This window comes from Barbus barbus, assembly GCF_936440315.1.
Source record: "Barbus barbus genome assembly, chromosome: 7".
NCBI lineage: Eukaryota > Metazoa > Chordata > Actinopteri > Cypriniformes > Cyprinidae > Barbus > Barbus barbus.
Genome location: NC_136735.1, coordinates 23,721,882 through 23,740,747, shown reverse-complemented (window position 1 = coordinate 23,740,747; position 18,866 = coordinate 23,721,882). Strand labels below are relative to the sequence as shown.

At 36.3% G+C, this 18,866-nt stretch overlaps 1 protein-coding gene across 2 annotated transcripts; it reads left to right on the top strand.

Moving 5' to 3' along the window:
* The first annotated feature begins 748 nt into the window (after positions 1-748).
* LOC306873341 (meiotic nuclear division protein 1 homolog) lies at positions 749-18,639 on the top strand. 2 transcript variants are annotated; one of them, XR_013784485.1, is made up of 9 exons: positions 979-1,014; positions 2,169-2,234; positions 2,378-2,435; positions 3,308-3,456; positions 4,063-4,137; positions 4,230-4,344; positions 14,985-15,029; positions 16,177-16,271; positions 17,717-18,512. XR_013784485.1 is itself a non-coding variant. In XM_079422576.1 (8 exons), the coding sequence occupies exons 1-8, from the start codon at positions 1,012-1,014 to the stop codon at positions 17,821-17,823; spliced, it is 618 nt and encodes a 205-aa protein (XP_079278702.1). In that variant the 5' UTR covers positions 749-1,011; the 3' UTR covers positions 17,824-18,639. The 2 variants fall into 2 exon arrangements, 1 of the variants encoding a protein (XP_079278702.1); XM_079422576.1 differs by lacking the exon at positions 16,177-16,271 and having other exon boundaries at positions 749-1,014; positions 17,717-18,639.
* The last annotated feature ends 227 nt before the right edge of the window (positions 18,640-18,866 follow it).

The following is an 18,866-nucleotide window of genomic DNA, read 5'->3' as shown; positions in this document are numbered from 1 at the left end:
TCAGCTAACATATGAAAATATCCATGGCCTTTAATTAACTCAATTAAATGTATTACAGAATACTATGGCACCACAGCGTCAGGTAAAGAGATGGCAACAGAAAGAGCGAGAAAGAGAGAGAGAGAGAGAGAGAGAGAGGGAAATGAGAGAAATACGAAGAAGCTAAACCAATGGAATGAGAGTAGAATGAAGAGGTCTATTGGGGATACTTTTTTGGCATGCATAAAGTATGGTCAATATAGGCTTTTTTTAGGCCTAATACATATGTCCCAGATTACAAAGTGACCTGTCCCAGATTATCAAATTGAGGCAGAATTTTTGTTTTTTTGGCACAAAAACACTAATTATTAGTGACTAATAGGTGTGGCATGTCTCTTCTGGGTATAATATCTACATTCTTTCTTTTGGTGTGGTTAGAAAACATTTTAGGGATTTCAGAAAAGTCTAAAAGTGTCCCATATTACCCAAATTCACCCTATATGTTGTTTTTGTTTCTATAAATGAAATGAACTTGTGAACAAATTTTACTATGGGGATTCTATATCTTTTAGAGAATGTATATGTAAAAAATTAGGCTATATATCGCCTTACAAGTAACATATGGCAAAGGATTGAGTCATGAATTTTCAGAAGCTCTTACCATAGTGGGATTTTTAAATATACACACATTCTGTGAAAATAACTTCATCTGTTTTGTGCTAGCCTGTATCAGGGGGGGCGGTATAACATCAGCATAGTTCTCTACAACCTCCTCTAAAACTGTGCAAAGGTAGAGGAGCTAATTCTTTAAATACTTTAGGGGGATTTCTATTTGTTCCACTTTTACTACTCTTACTGGTAGACCTCAAACTAAAGTATAATTGAATATTTTCAGTACTACGCCAAACTAAAGTTCAATTTTTGCGAATCTGCCACGTCCTAAAATCAGAGAAGAAGTAAAGTGCCGCGCATGCGCAGTGACATTTCCTCCGCATCTCGCGCCAAACTCAAGCTCGACTGGAAGCGTCAAACATGGTGAGAACATGATCTCTGTATTTAATTATTCTATTACCTTTATGACTGTTTTTAGAGAATGTCGCTTGTATAAAATAACTACACTAAGGTTTGCAGAAATGTGTAAAACAGGTTGAATAATTCTAGATGGTGCTGAGATCTGTAACACTCGCCTCTAAATTGGTCAAAAATATTTTTATTAACTTACAGCCAGAATAGCGAGTACGTAACGACGAATGTTAACGGGGCTGTGGACAAAAGTTTACCACATTATTAAATGAAAAGAATCAATTAGTTCAAAAGCCACTAATGTTACTGAAAATGAGATGGTGACTGAGTATTCAGATCACTAGAATGTCCTTAATTTAATTTTAAATTAATTTATCAACATGATCTACATCTATAAACCCCTGTCCTCAAACCATAATTCAATACTTAATATAGAATAAATATATAATCAACTTTCAATGCGTTTAAAAAAAAAAACATTACTTCTGTGTTCTGACAACAGCATGAGGTAATAAAATAAAATAAAATGTGTTTACAACTTTTGCAACCTTTTATTGACACAGTCGTGTTTATGACAGGCAATAAAATCAGATAATATTAAAGTCAGTCACCCTGAAAGTCTTCTTAAAATATTTGAATTTTGGTATGAAGCAGTCTAATTATCATACAAGGGACAGAAATGTAAAAATAAATAATATAATAAACAAAAGTTGAAATAAATAAGTGTGGCAATGTTTAAATGTGAGAATAAATGCATGTGGAAATAAAAATAAACACATGTCTAAATAAATAAATATAAATAAAAAAAGAAAATTAAAGCATAAACAAAGAAAATAATAAAGAAATTAATTCAGGACTAAATTTGATTAAAAATGAATTGCATTTGTTTTACCAAATCATTTATTTATTTTCCTATTACATTAATTAATTACATTTTTGATGTGCGGTCCTCCATAGATTTGAGCTACATCATTTTTTGAACCAGCCCATTGAAACAAACAGTCTCAAAGAATATAGCCGAGAATTTTTTACCACTAGTTCCACTTTTTTTCTGAAATGTGTGATACTGAAGGGATAATAAAATATAAAAACACCACGACTATTTAATAATGACAGCTGAATTAGTTTTATGTTATTTATTTGGGTTTATCTTTTACACTCCACAGTCTAAAAAGAAAGGACTTAGCTTGGAAGAGAAAAGAAGTCGTATGATGGAAATATTTTTTGAAACTGTAAGTATGCATGTTTTGAGATTCTTCTTCTTATCCATTTAGCTTATGTGATTGTGTCCATGTCTGACAGAGTTCTCTAGTAGTTTGATATTATCTCAAACTTTGGGACATAAGATTAATTAAGATTATTTTTCTCCTTCCAGAAAGATGTGTTTCAGCTGAAAGACATAGAAAAAATTGCCCCCAAATCCAAAGGAATCAGTAAGTTTTATCAACTTGTAGTGATTTTTAGTTTATGCTCCTGACACTGATACGTCCATGTCCCAGATAGAGGGAGCTCTAAGTGACCCTGCACATTTTTTTATAGAACATATGTAATGGTAATCATCAGAAAACTGATCCTTGCATGTTTGATTTTATTGAAAGTGGAGGATTTCCAGACGCCAATATGACTAACCTAGTTGTATAAATAGCCAGGAAAGCAGGCCTGCTGACCTGAAATTCAGAAAAGTTCTGCCCTAGAGCTTTATATGCATCTAATTATGATGCTGAAATGTTTGTCATGTTGGATGAAATAATAATAATAATAAAGAAATAAACTGGCATAGCATTTAAAAAAACATAAATGGCACATACATCTCAGAGCCCTTTTAAGACAAGCATCCAGGGTTTAAAAAAGCGTACAAACAGTAGGGCATTGGCAAGGAGGCAAGAAACAGTTTTTAAATGGATGTCAATGGAGTAGAGGCTTCTGCGTGCTGCATAAGCTACATATTTGCGACAACCTGCCCACTAATCTTCAGTTGTCAGTCTTAACCTCTTTTTTCCATAACAATAAAGAACAGTGAGAAGTGAGAAATCATACAGCCATATTTTATTTTTGTACAGTCATATGACGCAAAGCAGATTTCGACAAAGCATCATCTGTTTGATCCATTTTGTCTTGTGACAATATTTTGCAATATCTAAACACCACAAACAACCAAATGCTTGTTTTTGCAAGGTGTAAAAATGCACATACAAGTTACACTGCAACATTGGCCTGAAAGTGCAAGTTTTCTCGCACATTGAGTTTTGAAGATATGTTCACTGACATAATGCTTACTGGAGAATTTGTTCATTCTTTTTTTCAGCTCCCATGTCAGTGAAAGAGGTGTTGCAGAGTCTGGTGGATGATAACATGGTGGACACTGAGAGGGTGGGCACCTCCAACTATTACTGGGCATTTCCCAGTAAAGCCCTGCACGCCCGTAAACGCAGATTAGAGGAACTGGAGAGTCAAGTGAGGGCATCTCTTTTTGGTATCTGACACTGCATTTCTGATAGTTGACTTGTAAAATACAACTGTTAGATTTATCGTGAAAAAAGGCAGCTTTGGTTGCCAGAGATTAACCTTAAAAAAAATAAGGTGGCAGTGTTTCAGGTTTTATGAGATGGCAAATTGATGTCTACATATGCTACAATGTATTTAACTGTATTTCTTTTAAATGAATAGTAAATTCAAAAATGAATTATGTATTAAACATTTAAGATGTTTTTTTTGTTTGTTTGTTTTTTACTTCAAACCGTTGCTTCCGGCTGAATTACAAGTCCTCTTTCTATAATGTTGCTTTTTCCTTTGGCACCCATGATAAAGAAACAAATTCATCTACATCTTCTTTGGCCTGAGGGCGAGTAATGTGATAATGTGATGTTGAACCATTTACAGTTTTTTGCCATATTAAGGTAACTTATAGTAAACCAATGAATGGGTTTTTACAAACTTTTTTTTTTTTATAGTGAATGCTTTAAAACCATTCCATTGATGGTTAAATATTTCTGTTCTGAGGAAGAGACAAGAGACTTTGGATAAATGTATTGATTTCCTTTTTTTTTCTTTTCTGTGTAGCATGAGGATGGGAATCAACGCAAAAAAGCCCTTCAACAAGCAGTTGACAAAGCCAAAGTGGGACGTGAAGTTAATGTGTGTGTTCACTTCTGTCTCTCTGAACTACGTTACTGTACAGCTCTAATGTCTGTGAGCTCTGTCTGACCAGTGCTTTTGTGTGTATTTAGGAGGAGAGAGAGAATCTCCTGAAGGAGCTCACAGCATTGAAACATCAGAGAGATCAACTAAAGGCTGAACTGGAGAAGTACAAAGAATGTGATCCAGAGGTGGTGGAAGAGATACGTGAGTAAACCACACAGATTTGTGTGCGTAAATCTACTAACCGAAATTTAAACTAAAATAAAAATAAAATTGTTAAAATAAAAAGCACAACAAAATTAAACTGAAATTAAAATGAAAACTGAAAATATAAAATATGAGCAAAACTATAATTGCATATAAATAATGCTAACATAACACTGAAAATCAGTATAGAGGAACTAAGTAGTTCACATTTTACCCTCCAGATGGAGTTTGCACAAAAATGTTGATTCTCAGTACTGCGTGCTTACATGCAGTTTAAAATAGCTGGCTTGTTTCAGAGTGGTTTGCTTTAAGCTGTATGCTGTCCCCAGGGATCCTAAAACCAACATCACATTTTATTTTATTTTTCTTCTCAAGATTACATGTAGAGTTGGATGAGGGTGGTTGAGTTTTTCAATAGGCTAACTGATTGCTTTTTATTTCTTTTTTTAATTTTTTGTAGTTTTAAAAAAGGTAGCGCATGTGCGCAGATGGACACAAACTCTTCATGAGTTTACTGTCTGGATAACAGTTTTGGCTAATAAATTATTAGGAAGTAAATTAAAAAGTATAGCCTTTCCCTTTCTGTTATTAGTATTTTTCATATACAACTGGCGTTCAGTATATACACGTTTATATAATTTCAAAAAGCCTTTGAATATTTAATATATATTTAATTCCATGAACTTTGCAACACATTAGTGAATTAAGCGGTTAGATCATCTGAAGTGTGTACTGTATGTAAAATTAGTTTCAGCTGGTCAAAAGGGCTTGAATTTGATGATTACAAAGTACATTGTTGGTTACTTTGTACTTCCTTTTTATTAGGGATGCAACGATACCATTTTTTCAGATCCGATCCGATCCAGAAAATTCTGAGTATCGACCAATTCCAATCCGATAGCAGCGCAGTTTTTAAATTTTTTTTTAAATCAATGTAGAATTTCTATACTTCTGTGTCACTCTTTTGTGTGTTAAACACAATCTATTAGATAATTTCATTTTAATGAAAAATAACATGAAAAAATATATAGGGGCTGTTTACACCTGGTCACTTCACGTGTTTTGTAATATAAATCCTATCGCTCAAACCACTTCAGGAGGTGGTCTGGGCCGCATTCCAAATGAAACTGGACATGTGTAAACGCATCTGGTTGTTGAAACCACATATGTAAATTTTACTTGTCCCAAAATGTCAAAAAAATAAATAAACGTGTGAGACCGTGTTATAGGCTATATGACATTATAGTCAGATATGAATGCGCTAATGCAACACACATCGCCGCGGACGAGTAGCTGAGTATCTCTTCAGCAAGCAGACACGCAAACTGCCGCGAATGAAACTGAAACTAAGACGCAGACGATCAACACAATACTCTTCATTAAAAGTATAAGACAAACTTATCTTTCCAGTGCTGATGCCACGTGCTCTCCTATTGTGGTCTTTGATCTTGAAATGGGCTGATAATTAATAAAATGCAGCGCTTATCTTTTGATTTCGTTGACGTGAATTTCATTACATTTAAATATAGCGCAGGAATTGAAGATCGGATTTATATCTGTTTTGTGACTTTGTGGCTATGTGTAAATTGAAACATTTTAACAAATCAGATAGATATCCGATCAGCGAAAACGCATGAAATGACCAGGTGTAAACAGGCCCATTCATAATCTATGACAAAAATATTATTATAAATTAGGTTAGTGGATAATTTAGCAGCAAAATTTATTCTAGAAAAATCATGAGTGCACAATTTTATCAAATCTAAACATTTAGTGATAACATTATTTAGTGGGGAAGAAATAAAAGTGAATATGCGAAGGACTATATCTGGTAAAATGTTACACATTGCTCTTTATATTGTTGTAAAATACATTAATGAAAACAAGTAAATATATTTATTTATAAATATAAACTACAAAATTAAAAGACATTTCTTTTAAATGTATAGCACAATGAAGGCAGCGACATATGATAGAGGAGTCCCATCTGTCATATATATCATATATGTTGCTGCCTCCATTACTGTCCTATACATTAGATTATTAATAGCCTTGATAGGACAGAACAAGAAACGCTATAAATAATCTTTCATTGCGCAAAAGCATTATGAAACGAAAAGCTCCAATAGAAAGTGGCACAAAGCGCTTATGGCTTCCCGTGCGCAGAATGATGCGCTTGAAGCAGCACGGAGTCACAGCACGCAGCTCCGCATAGAGAAGTTCAAAGCACAAAGGAAAGAGATATTGGTGCGTAGCTTATTAAATATGTACATAGTTTATTGATCCTTTTCGTTTAACAGTTTTAAATCTCAGTTATTGAGCGCTCTTGAAGAGAGTTTCATCGTCTTGACTGTCTTAACCGAACATGACACAGTTTGAATGCTGAACGGAGGAAGACAGACAGAAGCAGCGGAGAGAAGAATTTACCTGAACTTGAATTTAACGACTTAAATATTCATCTGTACCTCACATTAAACTATGGAATGGCTTCAGAACACTTGGACTTTGACTTTATGGTGCTTTATAATGTTGTTGTGCTTTCGTGGGGCTTAACAATAACACAATAGTATACGCACAATATCGGATTTCAGAAATTCCAGTATCGGAGCAGATACCGATCCTGAGTATCGGATCGATGCATCCCTAGTTTTTATCAATTTCTCCATGCTCACTCTGCCTTGTCTTAAAAGAGGAAATTCTGATGTTTCTTAGTGTTATCAATCTTAAATTGATTTCACAATTTTATCATAATGTCTAAAAAACATCAGCACGGGTCTGGTTAGTTCTCCTAAAAGCATGATCTGTGCTTGTCTACCTTCTATCACGGAGTTGTCTATACTGCACAAATTAATAATAAGAACCCGTTAGGATTGCATTTAGTTTTTCCATTGCAAAGATCCTCTGTTTTGCATATTTTCTGCTGTGAATTTTTGTAAAGCAATCATCTACAAGCACTATTCTGACAAGATACCTGGGAGCAAGTAGCACACAATAAAGTATCAGCAACTCTGTTTACATAATTCTGCATAATAAGGGAAACATTGCTCACAGCAAGTCTGAAGCCTTACAGTGATTGTTTTGAAATTCGCTGTTGAAGGTGGTAAATTTGTACAGAAGTGGTGTTTTGATGACTAGTGACAGTGCTTTAGTGTATCAAAAAAATATTTTCTAAGTCAACAACTAATTTGTATGCATTTATGTATTAGAACATAAACCATTTTCAGTACACTGGTATACTGAAGTATGTGTCGAGTATTTTAAACTCGTTTTGCTGAAAAGTATGACGTCCTTGATTAAACAGGCTTTGGCACGGATTCATCAAGTCAAAGAGTCTGGGATACGTGACTTGTTTTGACATTGTATGAGTTTGTTCTGTATGAACATATGGTATTAATTGTGGTATTAAATTTCAGGTCTTAAAATGTCTATACATTTGATTTAAAAAAAACAAACTGTAAGTTCCTTGTAACATGCAGCTAAAGTTCTACACAAACTTTCAATGCCTTGTTATAATATCAAGTCAAGTCAAGTAGAGCTTTATTGTCATTCCGTTACATGTGGGGACATACAGTGGAACGAAATGTCGTGCCTCACAGGACCACGGTGCTACATAAATACAGACATACAACAATGAAGTAAAAAACACTATACACCTATACACAACTAACCTACTGACAGATTTAACTATGAGTATACTATAAGTATTTACCCTATACAAACTAAAAGAATAAAAAATACAAACTATACGAATGCTTCACATAAATATTTACCCTATACAAACAAAGAAATAGAAGATGAAAAAATATAAACTATACGAATGCTTCACAAAGCAGCTGGTTGGGGAACAGCGCAGGATGATTTGTAGTGCCTGAGCATGTAAACATACATATATTGCTGAGTGTTTTGTGGGATTGTGTACACGCAGCAGTGTGTGTAAAGTGTCTAGTGCACATAGAGGAGAGTGTGTTACTACAGGTGGTTTGTACAGGCCCACTCACCTGTGTGTAGCACACTTCGAATTGCACAAAAAAAAAAGTTCCATACAGTGTTTTCTTTAGTGTGGTAAGGTTGGGGGGGTGTTTGAGTTCAGGGCTCTCACAGCCTGGGGGAAAAAGCTGTTGAGCAGTCTGGCGGAGCGGGTTCTGATGCTCCGGTACCGTCTTCCTGATGGTAGGAGCTGGAAGAGACTGTGGGAGGGATGGGTGGAGTCCTTCACGATGCTGTTGGTTTTGCTGGAGCATCGTGTAAGGAAAATGTCCAGGATGGAGGGGAGAGGGGCACCGATGATCTTTGCAGCTGTGGTCACTGTCCGCTGGAGGGTCTTGCGGTCAGCAGCACTGCAGTTCCCGTACCAGACAGTGATGCGGCTGGTCAGCACACTCTCAATGGTGCCTCTGTAGAATGTGGTGAGGATGGGTGGAGGGAGACTTGTTCTTTTCAGCCGGCGGAGAAAGTGTAGGTGCTGTTGTGCCTTTTTGGAGAGTGACATGGTGTTGGTGGTCCAGGTGAGATCCTCTGTGATGTGCACCCCCAGGAATTTAGTGCTGCTGACTCTCTCCACATTCGATCTGTCGATGGTCAGTGGGTGGTGGTCAATGGAGTTTCTTCTGAAGTCCAACACAACCTCCTTTGTCTTCTCCACATTGAGGGACAGATTGTTAGTGCCACACCATTCAGCCAGCTGTGCCACTTCCTCTCTGTAGTGCGTTTCATCGTTAAGGCCCAGCAGGTTTAGTTTATTTATGAGCTGTTGTGGGATTGTGTTGAATGCCGAGCTGAAGTCAATGAACAGCATTCTAACATAGGAGTCTTTATTGTCTAGGTGGGTAAGAGCCAGGTGGAGGGTGGAGGAAATTGCATCGTCCGTAGAGCAGGTCGAGTGTGTTGGGGAGGCTGGTTTTGATGTTGTGCATGACTAACCTCTCAAAGCACTTCATCATGATTGGAGTCAGTGCTATGGGACGGTAGTCATTGAGACAGGACACAGGTGATTTCTTTGGTACCGGTATGATTGTTGTGGATTTGAGACATGTGGGGACGACTGCCTGGCTCAGCGAGGTGTTGAAGATATCTGTAAGCACATCTGTCAGCTGTGCAGCACAGTCTCTCAGAACACGGCCAGGTATGTTGTCAGGACCCACAGCCTTGCGTGGGTTAATCCAAGATAGGGTCTCCCTTACGTCGGCTGGAGATAGACAGAGCGCCCGGTCGTTGGGAGGTGTGGGCAGTTTTTGTGCAGGTGTGTCATTCTGCATTTCAAACCGTGAATAAAAGTGGTTGAGTGCATCGGGGAGGGATGTGTCCTCATCACAGGCCTGTGGCGGGGACTTGTAGTCAGTGATGGTCTGAATGGCTTGCCACAGGCTCTGTGTGTCTCTGCTGTCTGTGAAGTGGTTGTTGATTTTTTTTGGGCATATGACCGTTTTGCTTTTTTGATGCCACAGGACAGATTGGCTCTTGCTGTTTTGAGGGCTGCTTCATCTCCTGATCTGAATGCTTCATCTCTGGTCTTTAGTAGCCCACGAACCTCTGCTGTCATCCATGGCTTCTGGTTTGCACGTGTGGTGATGGTCTTGGTGACTGTTACATCATCAGTGCACTTTTTGATGTAAGCAGTCACAGTTTTAGTTGACTCATGCAGGTCTGTGGTTGTTGTAGGTGGCTGCCTCTTTAAACATGTTCCAGTCTGTGCACTGAAAGCAGTCATGTAGTGCTGAGGTGGCATTGTCTGGCCATACAGTGATCTGCTTTTGAACCGGTTTGGCGAGTTTGAGAAGTGGTCTATATGCTGGGATTAGCATAACAGTGATGTGGTCTGAGTACCCGAGGTGGGGGCGGGGTACAGCCTGGTAAGCGTTCTTTACTGTTGTGAACAGTGATGAACAGTGTTTTGATAATACCGCAGCATTGTTACACCAGTCTTTGTTGATATACCTCCGCGGGTCTTACCAGACAGTGATGAATCTCTATCCGCTCGGAAGCTGGTTAGTCTGTGCTGCTGAATGGCGGAGTCCGGGATGTTGTCGTTTAGCCATGTTTCGGTGAAAACAAACACACAACAATCCCTTGCCTCATGCTGTGTAGACCGACTGAGTTGAATTAAGTCCAGTTTGTTTTCCAGAGAGCGAACGTTTGAGAGCATGAGTGTTGGAAGAGCCGGTCTTGTGGGGTTAGCTCTTAGCCTAGCTCATATACCTCCGCGCTTACCACGCTTCCGTCCTCTCTCACACCGCTTGCGACGTTGCCTTGTGCGGGTAGCGTCAGTAGGCGAGGTCGCGGTCTCTAGGTCCGGCTCCAGCAGTAAACAAAGGCCTCGTAGCTTCTCAGTAGCCGACGGTGAGAGTTGTTGTTTGTATGCGTTGCCGATATCCAAAAGACTTTGGCGATCATATTCCTGACCTATTGCACATTTCCAGCCAAGTTCAGCTCTGAATGTTCTGTGATCCTCTCCAGACAGTTCTGCGATCAGCCGTGAATAATCATCTCTCTCAGGCGCTGGTGGAGATAATGACTCGCGTCTCTTGAGAGAAAATAACATTTGTAACCTCTCTTTATATCATCCACCTCGTTCATCACCCCATCCCTGCAGCTCCGTTTCTCTAACAACCCCTCCAGTTTAAATGTCAGTAGTCCCTGCTGAAATACTTGATGCTTTTTCTGCCTCTCGGGATTTGTTATGTCTGTTTTTTTAATCACTTTTAGAATTGGCTTACAGACGGTCTGAACTATTGCATCTCCCTGGGGTACTATGTTCTGAAATGTGTTTAACAGAAAAGCACAGAGCACCATTCTTGCACAATTCTGAGTCAACAGACAAAACATTTGTATATATATTGTGATCCCCATTTAGAATTTGTGCACTGGTGCTAGTAACATTGAAAGGAGATTTCTCTTGTGTCTTGGTGTGTTCGTAATGGCTAAGCCCCACTTACCTTATTTGACAGTTCGGTGGAATTCTTGATTCTGATTGGTCATTTGCAGCATTTAGGGGTCAAATTTGAATGAATAATTGTTGCAGTCAAGGACAGGACTGTATAACTGCAGGAAACGGCTCCTATATTGCTATACACTACCATCAAAAAGTCTGGGGTCAGTAAGATTTTTTAAAATGTTTTTGAAAGAAGCCTTTTAAACTCATACCAAGTATAAAAATACAGAGCAGTATTGTGAAATATTGCCATTTAAAATGGCTGTTTTCTACTGGAATATTTTTTAAAATGTGATTTATTCCTGTGAGAGCAAGGCTGAAATTTTAGCATCATTACTCCAATCTTCATTCTCACATGATCTTTTTGAAAGCATTCAAATATGCTGATTTGGTGCTGAAGAAATATTTATTATTAGCAATGTTTAAAATAATGTTGTTTTTGTTTTGTTTTTTTTAGGATTCCTGAATCCAAAAAAACGGCATTTATTTGAAATGGAGCATTCTTGTAACAAGTCTCGAACGTCATATCAATTTAGTGCTGTCTTACTGAATAAAATATTAATAAAAAAATACTGATTGCAAACTTTTTAGCAATAGTGTACCTGTGCCCATGTTCTGTCTCTCCACAGTCTTTATAATTATGCAAATAATTCTAATATACTTAATATGTCAGTTCATTTAAATAATTAAATAATTTTATCATTCAAAATAAGTTTCATAATAAGTAGTCATTAACACAAAATAAACACCACTCAGGCCGATTGTTATTCAAGGCTGAGATTTTGTTCACTGTCTCTGGACATTGTTTTTTTTTTTTTTCTCACAGATGTTCAGTAATTCAAAACTCATCAATATTTAATGTCCATGTATTTATTTATTTGCAAAGTAACCATATTTTAAGCTGAGAATGTTCAGTCAGACATTATCACAAAATAAAAATATAACTGAAAATATGAACATGATTTTTTATTTTAAAAAAATAACTGCATTGGAAAAGAGACTTCACAGTCCTGTGTATTCAAGAGAAACCTAATTTATCTTGAAGGTTTTATTTTTTTTCTGCTTTAGTGCGTGAGGGCTCAATGCCAGTTATTACAGGGTTGCTGCTGGTATGAGTCCCAGTTGGGATACCCATGGGAAGTTGAGTCAGTACCAGAGGGCTGCTGATATTGTGCCTTGAGTGGTACACTTAACCCTGATTGCCTCTGGGGTCTTGAACATGTATTCACACTTTGTGGATGTGCTAATAAAAGCTAATTTATCAGTGCCTTTCACTGAATAAGTATTATATTCAGATTATAAATCCTAAACTACATTTAGTACTTTAAAAAAAGAAAATGCATGAGGTCACTTCGATGCTCAATCAATCAAATAGACTTGGTGCACTCACTGCACTGTATGATTTTCATTCATTAAAATAACTTTTAGAGATACTAAGTTGAAAAACCAACTATGCTTAGTATGTTTTTGATTCACTAAAATGAACTAGCTCATAAGAGTCATTAGGTTGATAATTTAACCGAACTGGTTGTGCTGTATGGTTTTGATTTACTAAAATAACCTGGCTCATAAGATTTATTAGTTTGGGAATAGGTCTGGACTGGTTACACTTGTTTCGGATTCACAGCAATAAACTGGCTCTGAAGAGTCAACACTGGTTGCTGTATTTTTTACTGCTAATATTCAATAGCATTGATGCAGTTCAGCTGAATAATAATGCAGGAAACACTGTCAGAGGCTTTTCACACTGTGCTTAACTCTGGGTTATCATCATACTTAACCCTGTTTTTAACCCCGTGTAGAGGAACGTTTAGAAGCTGGATTAGCACTGCTTTTTTAACTGGGTGCGGTGTTAACCCTCCATTATGGTGCCAAACTTATGCGGTGGGAAATGATGCAATGTTAGAATGTTACGCCTAGATGCCTAGCAACAAACTCACAGCCGTGTGCCACATATTCACATGCTTTGGACAGCAACGGAAACACTGTGTTGCATAAACGGTCAACAGTTTCAGCGTTTGAGGGGAAAAATGGAATATGGTACCCAGGGTTTCAAGTGTGAAAATCCATTCAGAGTATTATATTCTGCCCACATTGCAGAAGTATGTACTTTTTTAGAATTTTAAATGGATGGGTTGATTATGGTATTATTATTTTTTTTCAAGAATGGAACTTATTGTTGGTCCCCTACCAAGTGTTTTTGTCTGTGGAAAGGTTCATTCTTTCCCCAGATTTGTGTTTTTGGAGAGCCCTTTATTTAAGCACTTCCCAAAATGATTTCCATTCACCACCTGACCTGTTCTATTGCCCTGGAGCTCTGCAGTGTCATGCATCTGCTCCAGTCAAGTCAGTATGCACTGAGAGAACACAAGTCATTAAGATTACAGATTGATCTGCCTTTTTCCAGGTTGGATTTGATCCAAAGCCTTTGAATGACTTTTGAGATTTTGTTAATCTAGCTCTGAAATTGAAGTGGTCTGGGCAGCACATTCAGTATGATTGATTATATATCAGAGTGGGTCAGCTAACTGTCTTAGAAGAAAATCTGTGGACTTTATGGAACAGAGACTAGCTAGCGTGACGTATGTGGGGCTTTGAGTGGTTCGGTTTTACAAATACATAGGATCTGCAAAGTTAAGTCCAAGTCAAGATGTTGTCAGTGTGCCAGTCTTGACAACAAAATAACTTTTCTTTTTATTTTGTTTATGATCATTAAGATGAGACAAAAGAGCATGTTGAAATAACTAAAAATTAAGTAAACCATGTTGCAGAAAGGTCTGTTTTTTTCTAGAAAGAATATGATTGTTTCATATAAACTAATCTTAGTTATTGTATACGAGCTGAAGCTAAAGAGCGAACGAACACCTGTTGACTGGAGCGTTTAACTTGAAATGAATAAGATTATTCAGGCAAATACAAAAGCTGAGCGTAATATCACAACTTCTGCACAAAATGATGCAAATGCACAGGTGAACTTGAATTTACACGCTTGTCAGAATATTCAAGTCATATTGTGAATAAACTGTTTCTGGAACAACACACTACATAACAGACAATAGACCCTTTTCACAGACTGTGGTTTCCACGTTTCCATGGTTATTAACATCGTTGTGGTTATTAACATCGTTCCATGGTTATTAACATTTTTTTAATTTACTAAACTATTTTCATCAACTAAAATTAGATGGAGTTTATAAAGTAATTTTTTAATGAATGTACAGTGCGGTTCAAAAGTTTGAAATCGGTAAGATTTTTAATGTTTTTTTTTTTATGAAGTGTCTTATGCTCAAGGCTGCATTTATTTGATCAAAAATACAGAATTTTGTGAAATGTTATTGCAATTTAAAATAAAAGTTTGCTATTTGAATATGTTTTAAAATGTAATTTATTCCTGTGATGCAAAGCTTCAGTGTCCCATGATCATTCAGAAATCATTCTAATATGCTGATTTATTATCAATGTTGGATTGATAAGGATTTTTTGATAAAAAGTTAAAGTACAGTGTTCAATTAAAATAGAAATGCTGCGTTACAATATACACTACTGTTCAAAACTTTGGGGTCAGTAAATGTTTTCTTTCTTTTTTTATTTTTACTTTTATTCAGCAAGGATAAATAGATAAAGTGTCACAGGCTCCTAAAAAATATTAATATTTGGTTGTGTTAACCTGATATGTATGGTCTTGCTAAAATATTCATCCTTTTTCTAGGTAAGGCCAACATTACAGCAAAAGAGGCCGTGTCGAGGTGGACAGGTAAGTCGTTTGCATGCCTCACACCTCAACAAATTCCAAACCAATTATTTTCTTTGATCGTGTCATATGATGCACCCACAAAAGATTCTGAAATGTAGGCCACAGACAATCCTGACAATCCAGTTTTGTCAGATCAGGCCAATATCAGTCCAGGCTGATCTTAGATCTTTAGAAGATTTCATATTCTAGTAGGGATGAGTTGATACACCTACCTCCCGATTCGATACTATCACGATACTTGGGTGCCGATATATGCATTGCGAATTTTTAATTTTTTTAAAGAATTTCGCTTCTACAAGTATTGCGATTCGATATTGCTATGTTGCGATTTTTATTTTTTGTTTTTAACTCTAGACCATGGGAAAAAGGTAAATGATACACTTAATATACAGGAAAAAAACCACTTATTAGCAATAATTTTTCCTGTTTTATTTCAGTTTTCAGTAAACATAAACAAACAGCCACAAAAAGTCCAATAGAAAATTACTTTTTTAAATAGTGCCTTTTGAAATAAAGTGCCCATCAAACTAGTTTCATTAATAAAATAAAATGAAGAGTTTGTGAAAGCTTTCTTTAACATCAAACTTTACTCGAAAGCCATTCTTTTAAATACTGCATTAAATAAAACATATAAGCCGTGACCCCCTTACCATATTATATACAGTGTGTGTGTATATATATATATATATATATATATATATATATATATATATATATATATATATATATATATAAATAAAATTTGTAAAAAAAAAAAAAAAAAAGCAAATTTATTTCACAAAAATTAAGACTGTTAAGAATATGATTAATACTGAATAAACAGCCTATAAAGGTAAGGCTATTTAAATAGCAGTCCCAAACTAGCTTTTATTAATACAATTAAGTTAGTTTGAGCCACCACAGTCATTTAAACATATACAAAGTGAAAATAACATGGTATTTTTGGGTTATGGAAACAACAGTTACCATGGTGAATATACAATACTAACATGAACTGTTAATGAAATGTGGAAACTGCTCCTGAATAGAATGAATATCATACCTTCATGCAAATCCTTCCCAGCTAACACACGCAGTACAGTTATATGATTTGTCGATACTGTACTTTTATTTCACGTGTTGCTCGTTCATATTTTCTGTGCTTTAGTGAAGCGATATGCAGTGTGGCGCCGCTACGAACAATAGAAGAATGCGCGCTACAAACACGGTATCTGGCAGGACAGGATAGTTTGTTTTTCTGAGGTGAGAGACTTTTTATTTCGTAACAAGTTACAGAAATAACGATAGAATAATGACACTGACATTAAGCCTGCCAACATCTCATCTGACCGCAGGTACTGAATCGGGACAGCGCGTTTTTCGCAGGCACTCTTTACTTAAACTGCATTTGACAGAAGTGTCAACTGCTTTCATGCACGTCTTTTAAAATAAAAGTCTCGCATCAGAAAAACATTAAGAATTAAGTTTTTTGTTTTTGATGTCGTTTCTTTGGCCATACACTCCACGACCCATTTTTTCACCAGTTGAGAAACACATCGCCGTCTGCTGAAATAAGAGGTAATTTTCCTCTGCCTAGTATATAAGCAAGGACTAAAATAATGTATTTAATATGAATTAATATCTATTCTGGTATAAAACAAATCGATTTTGATTTTTTTGTCCCATCCCTATATTCTAGGCTTACATTCGTCCAATCAAATAATATGTGACCCTGAACCACAAAACCAGTCATAACGGTCAATTTTTCGAAGTTGAGATTTATGAGGGTGCGAAAAAATCAAAATACTGAGAAAATCGTCTTTAAAGTTGTCCAAATGAAGTTCTTATCAATGAAAAAAAAAAGTTTTTTTGTTTGCGGCGGAGTAAAATTAACTTGCATGTTTTTATAACTCTTGACTCAGGCAGTGCAGTGCAAGCCCTTGGTTTTTGGAATGCGGCAGACACAAACATGCACACCACTTGCACTACAAAAGTGGTCTCAGATGAGCAGTGTATGAAAACTTTTGGTGCAGGCATGTTTGGGAACACAGCAGACATGCTAAATGGCAAGGTTTTAATGGTCTGTTTACATTTAACAGATCAGATTTCAGCCAAGAGTCAAACACAACGTACGCTCTAGACTAGGCAAGCGCAAACCCATGTAGGTTTCACTGTATTACTGAGTGATCTCATAGATGGAATGGTTTGGATAAGGGAATGATGATTTACGGTACCTTTCCCGTAAACCAAACGTTCACACAAACCTGATAATATCAGTAGATTTAATGCAATATATGATTTAGCAAATTTATGAGCCTTAGTGAGAGCAGTTTCAAATGCCTTCAAGCCAATTTTCAACAAGTTAACCTATATTTGTAAAGACATTTTCAAAATGTTGAGCCAAACCTGTGCACATACCATGGTGTCATGCCATGCCATAGTAAGCTATCAGCTGGGACACAGAAATAAAGTAGAAAAAAAAGAATTTTTAAATTCAACATGTTAATTTCTGTAAAAATGTGTATCTTATTGAAAGAGATGCAAAATATGTGTAGTGAAAGCAAAAGCAATGCCTCTTCTATTTATTTTTATACTTAACTGTTTCTGTCTGCACAATTATAAATGGCATTTCTGAGTTGAGTAGTTTTCGTCTGAATTCATTTTTGCATCATATGTGTGTGTCATGTTTCACATTCATTCTTTTCCAGATAATGTTTTTTCAATCAAATCCTGGGCAAAGAAGAAGTTTGGCTTCGAGAACAACAGCTTGGATAAAGCTTTCGGAATACCAGAGGAATTTGACTATATTAACTGACCAAAAATTCACAGCCTCTTATGATAGTTTGATCTGTTCAACTCTGCACAATCAATAAGCTTTATTGTCTTACATCAGTTGGATTTCTGTTTTGTTATTAGTTCTGAATGTTCAAGACACAGCTGTGACTGACTTGTGAAGAGCGTGGTGTACATTGTCAGCAGTGCCCCACCCTTGAAATTTTAACCTTGTCTAGTCCAAGGAAAACTTTAAGATTGATTTCTCTGGGTAAAAACGCTCCTGGTGTGTAAGCGGAGAAGGTGTTGTGTTAACCCTTGGCTGCTCAGAGATGCACCCTATAACCAAACTGACTGTTTGGACACCTGTTGATAGAGAAACTAAGCCTCGCAGATGCTGCTGGGATGATAAATTGAGGTGTACGTCAAAGGTCAATTCAAAGAAATTAATCACAGGTTAGTTTGTTTTAAAGAAGGTAAAATTGTTTGTGTAACAAAATTCTGTGACAAGGACACATGTTTCTGTATGAAATAGTAATGTGTTATGAAGCTGAAGTCTTTTCAGATGTTCAGGTCATTTCAGATGCATAATTTTTTTTTTTTTTTTTTTGAGTTTGCTTTTTTTTTTCATTAGCACCCATTTTTCACAGTGCACATGTTGTGTATCTTGTAAATATGAAAATGGTTGGTTGCTTTGTATAATATGATTTAATAAATGTACAGTTATCAAGCACAGTTTGTAATGAAGCATTTTGTCCTGCAAAATAATACTGTCTTATTTAACTGTAATGTCCTATAGATTTGCAACATCATTAACTGCCCTTAAACATGAAAAAATAAAACCTTTTATTTTTATTTTTAGATAGCTTTAGTTTAAGTTGAAATAATGCTTTTGTCTGTTGCAACAGTGATATACAAGTAGTTCCTGAATAAGTTTTATTAATGAGCATATTTAAAGTGAACAATATTTCCAAGGTGCATAATGTGCCTTTAGTGTTTAAGTGTTAGCGGAGTGGGTGTTTAAAAAAAAAAAAAAAAAGCATCACTGTTTCTGTGCATTTCATGAGTAATGCCTAAAAATATATG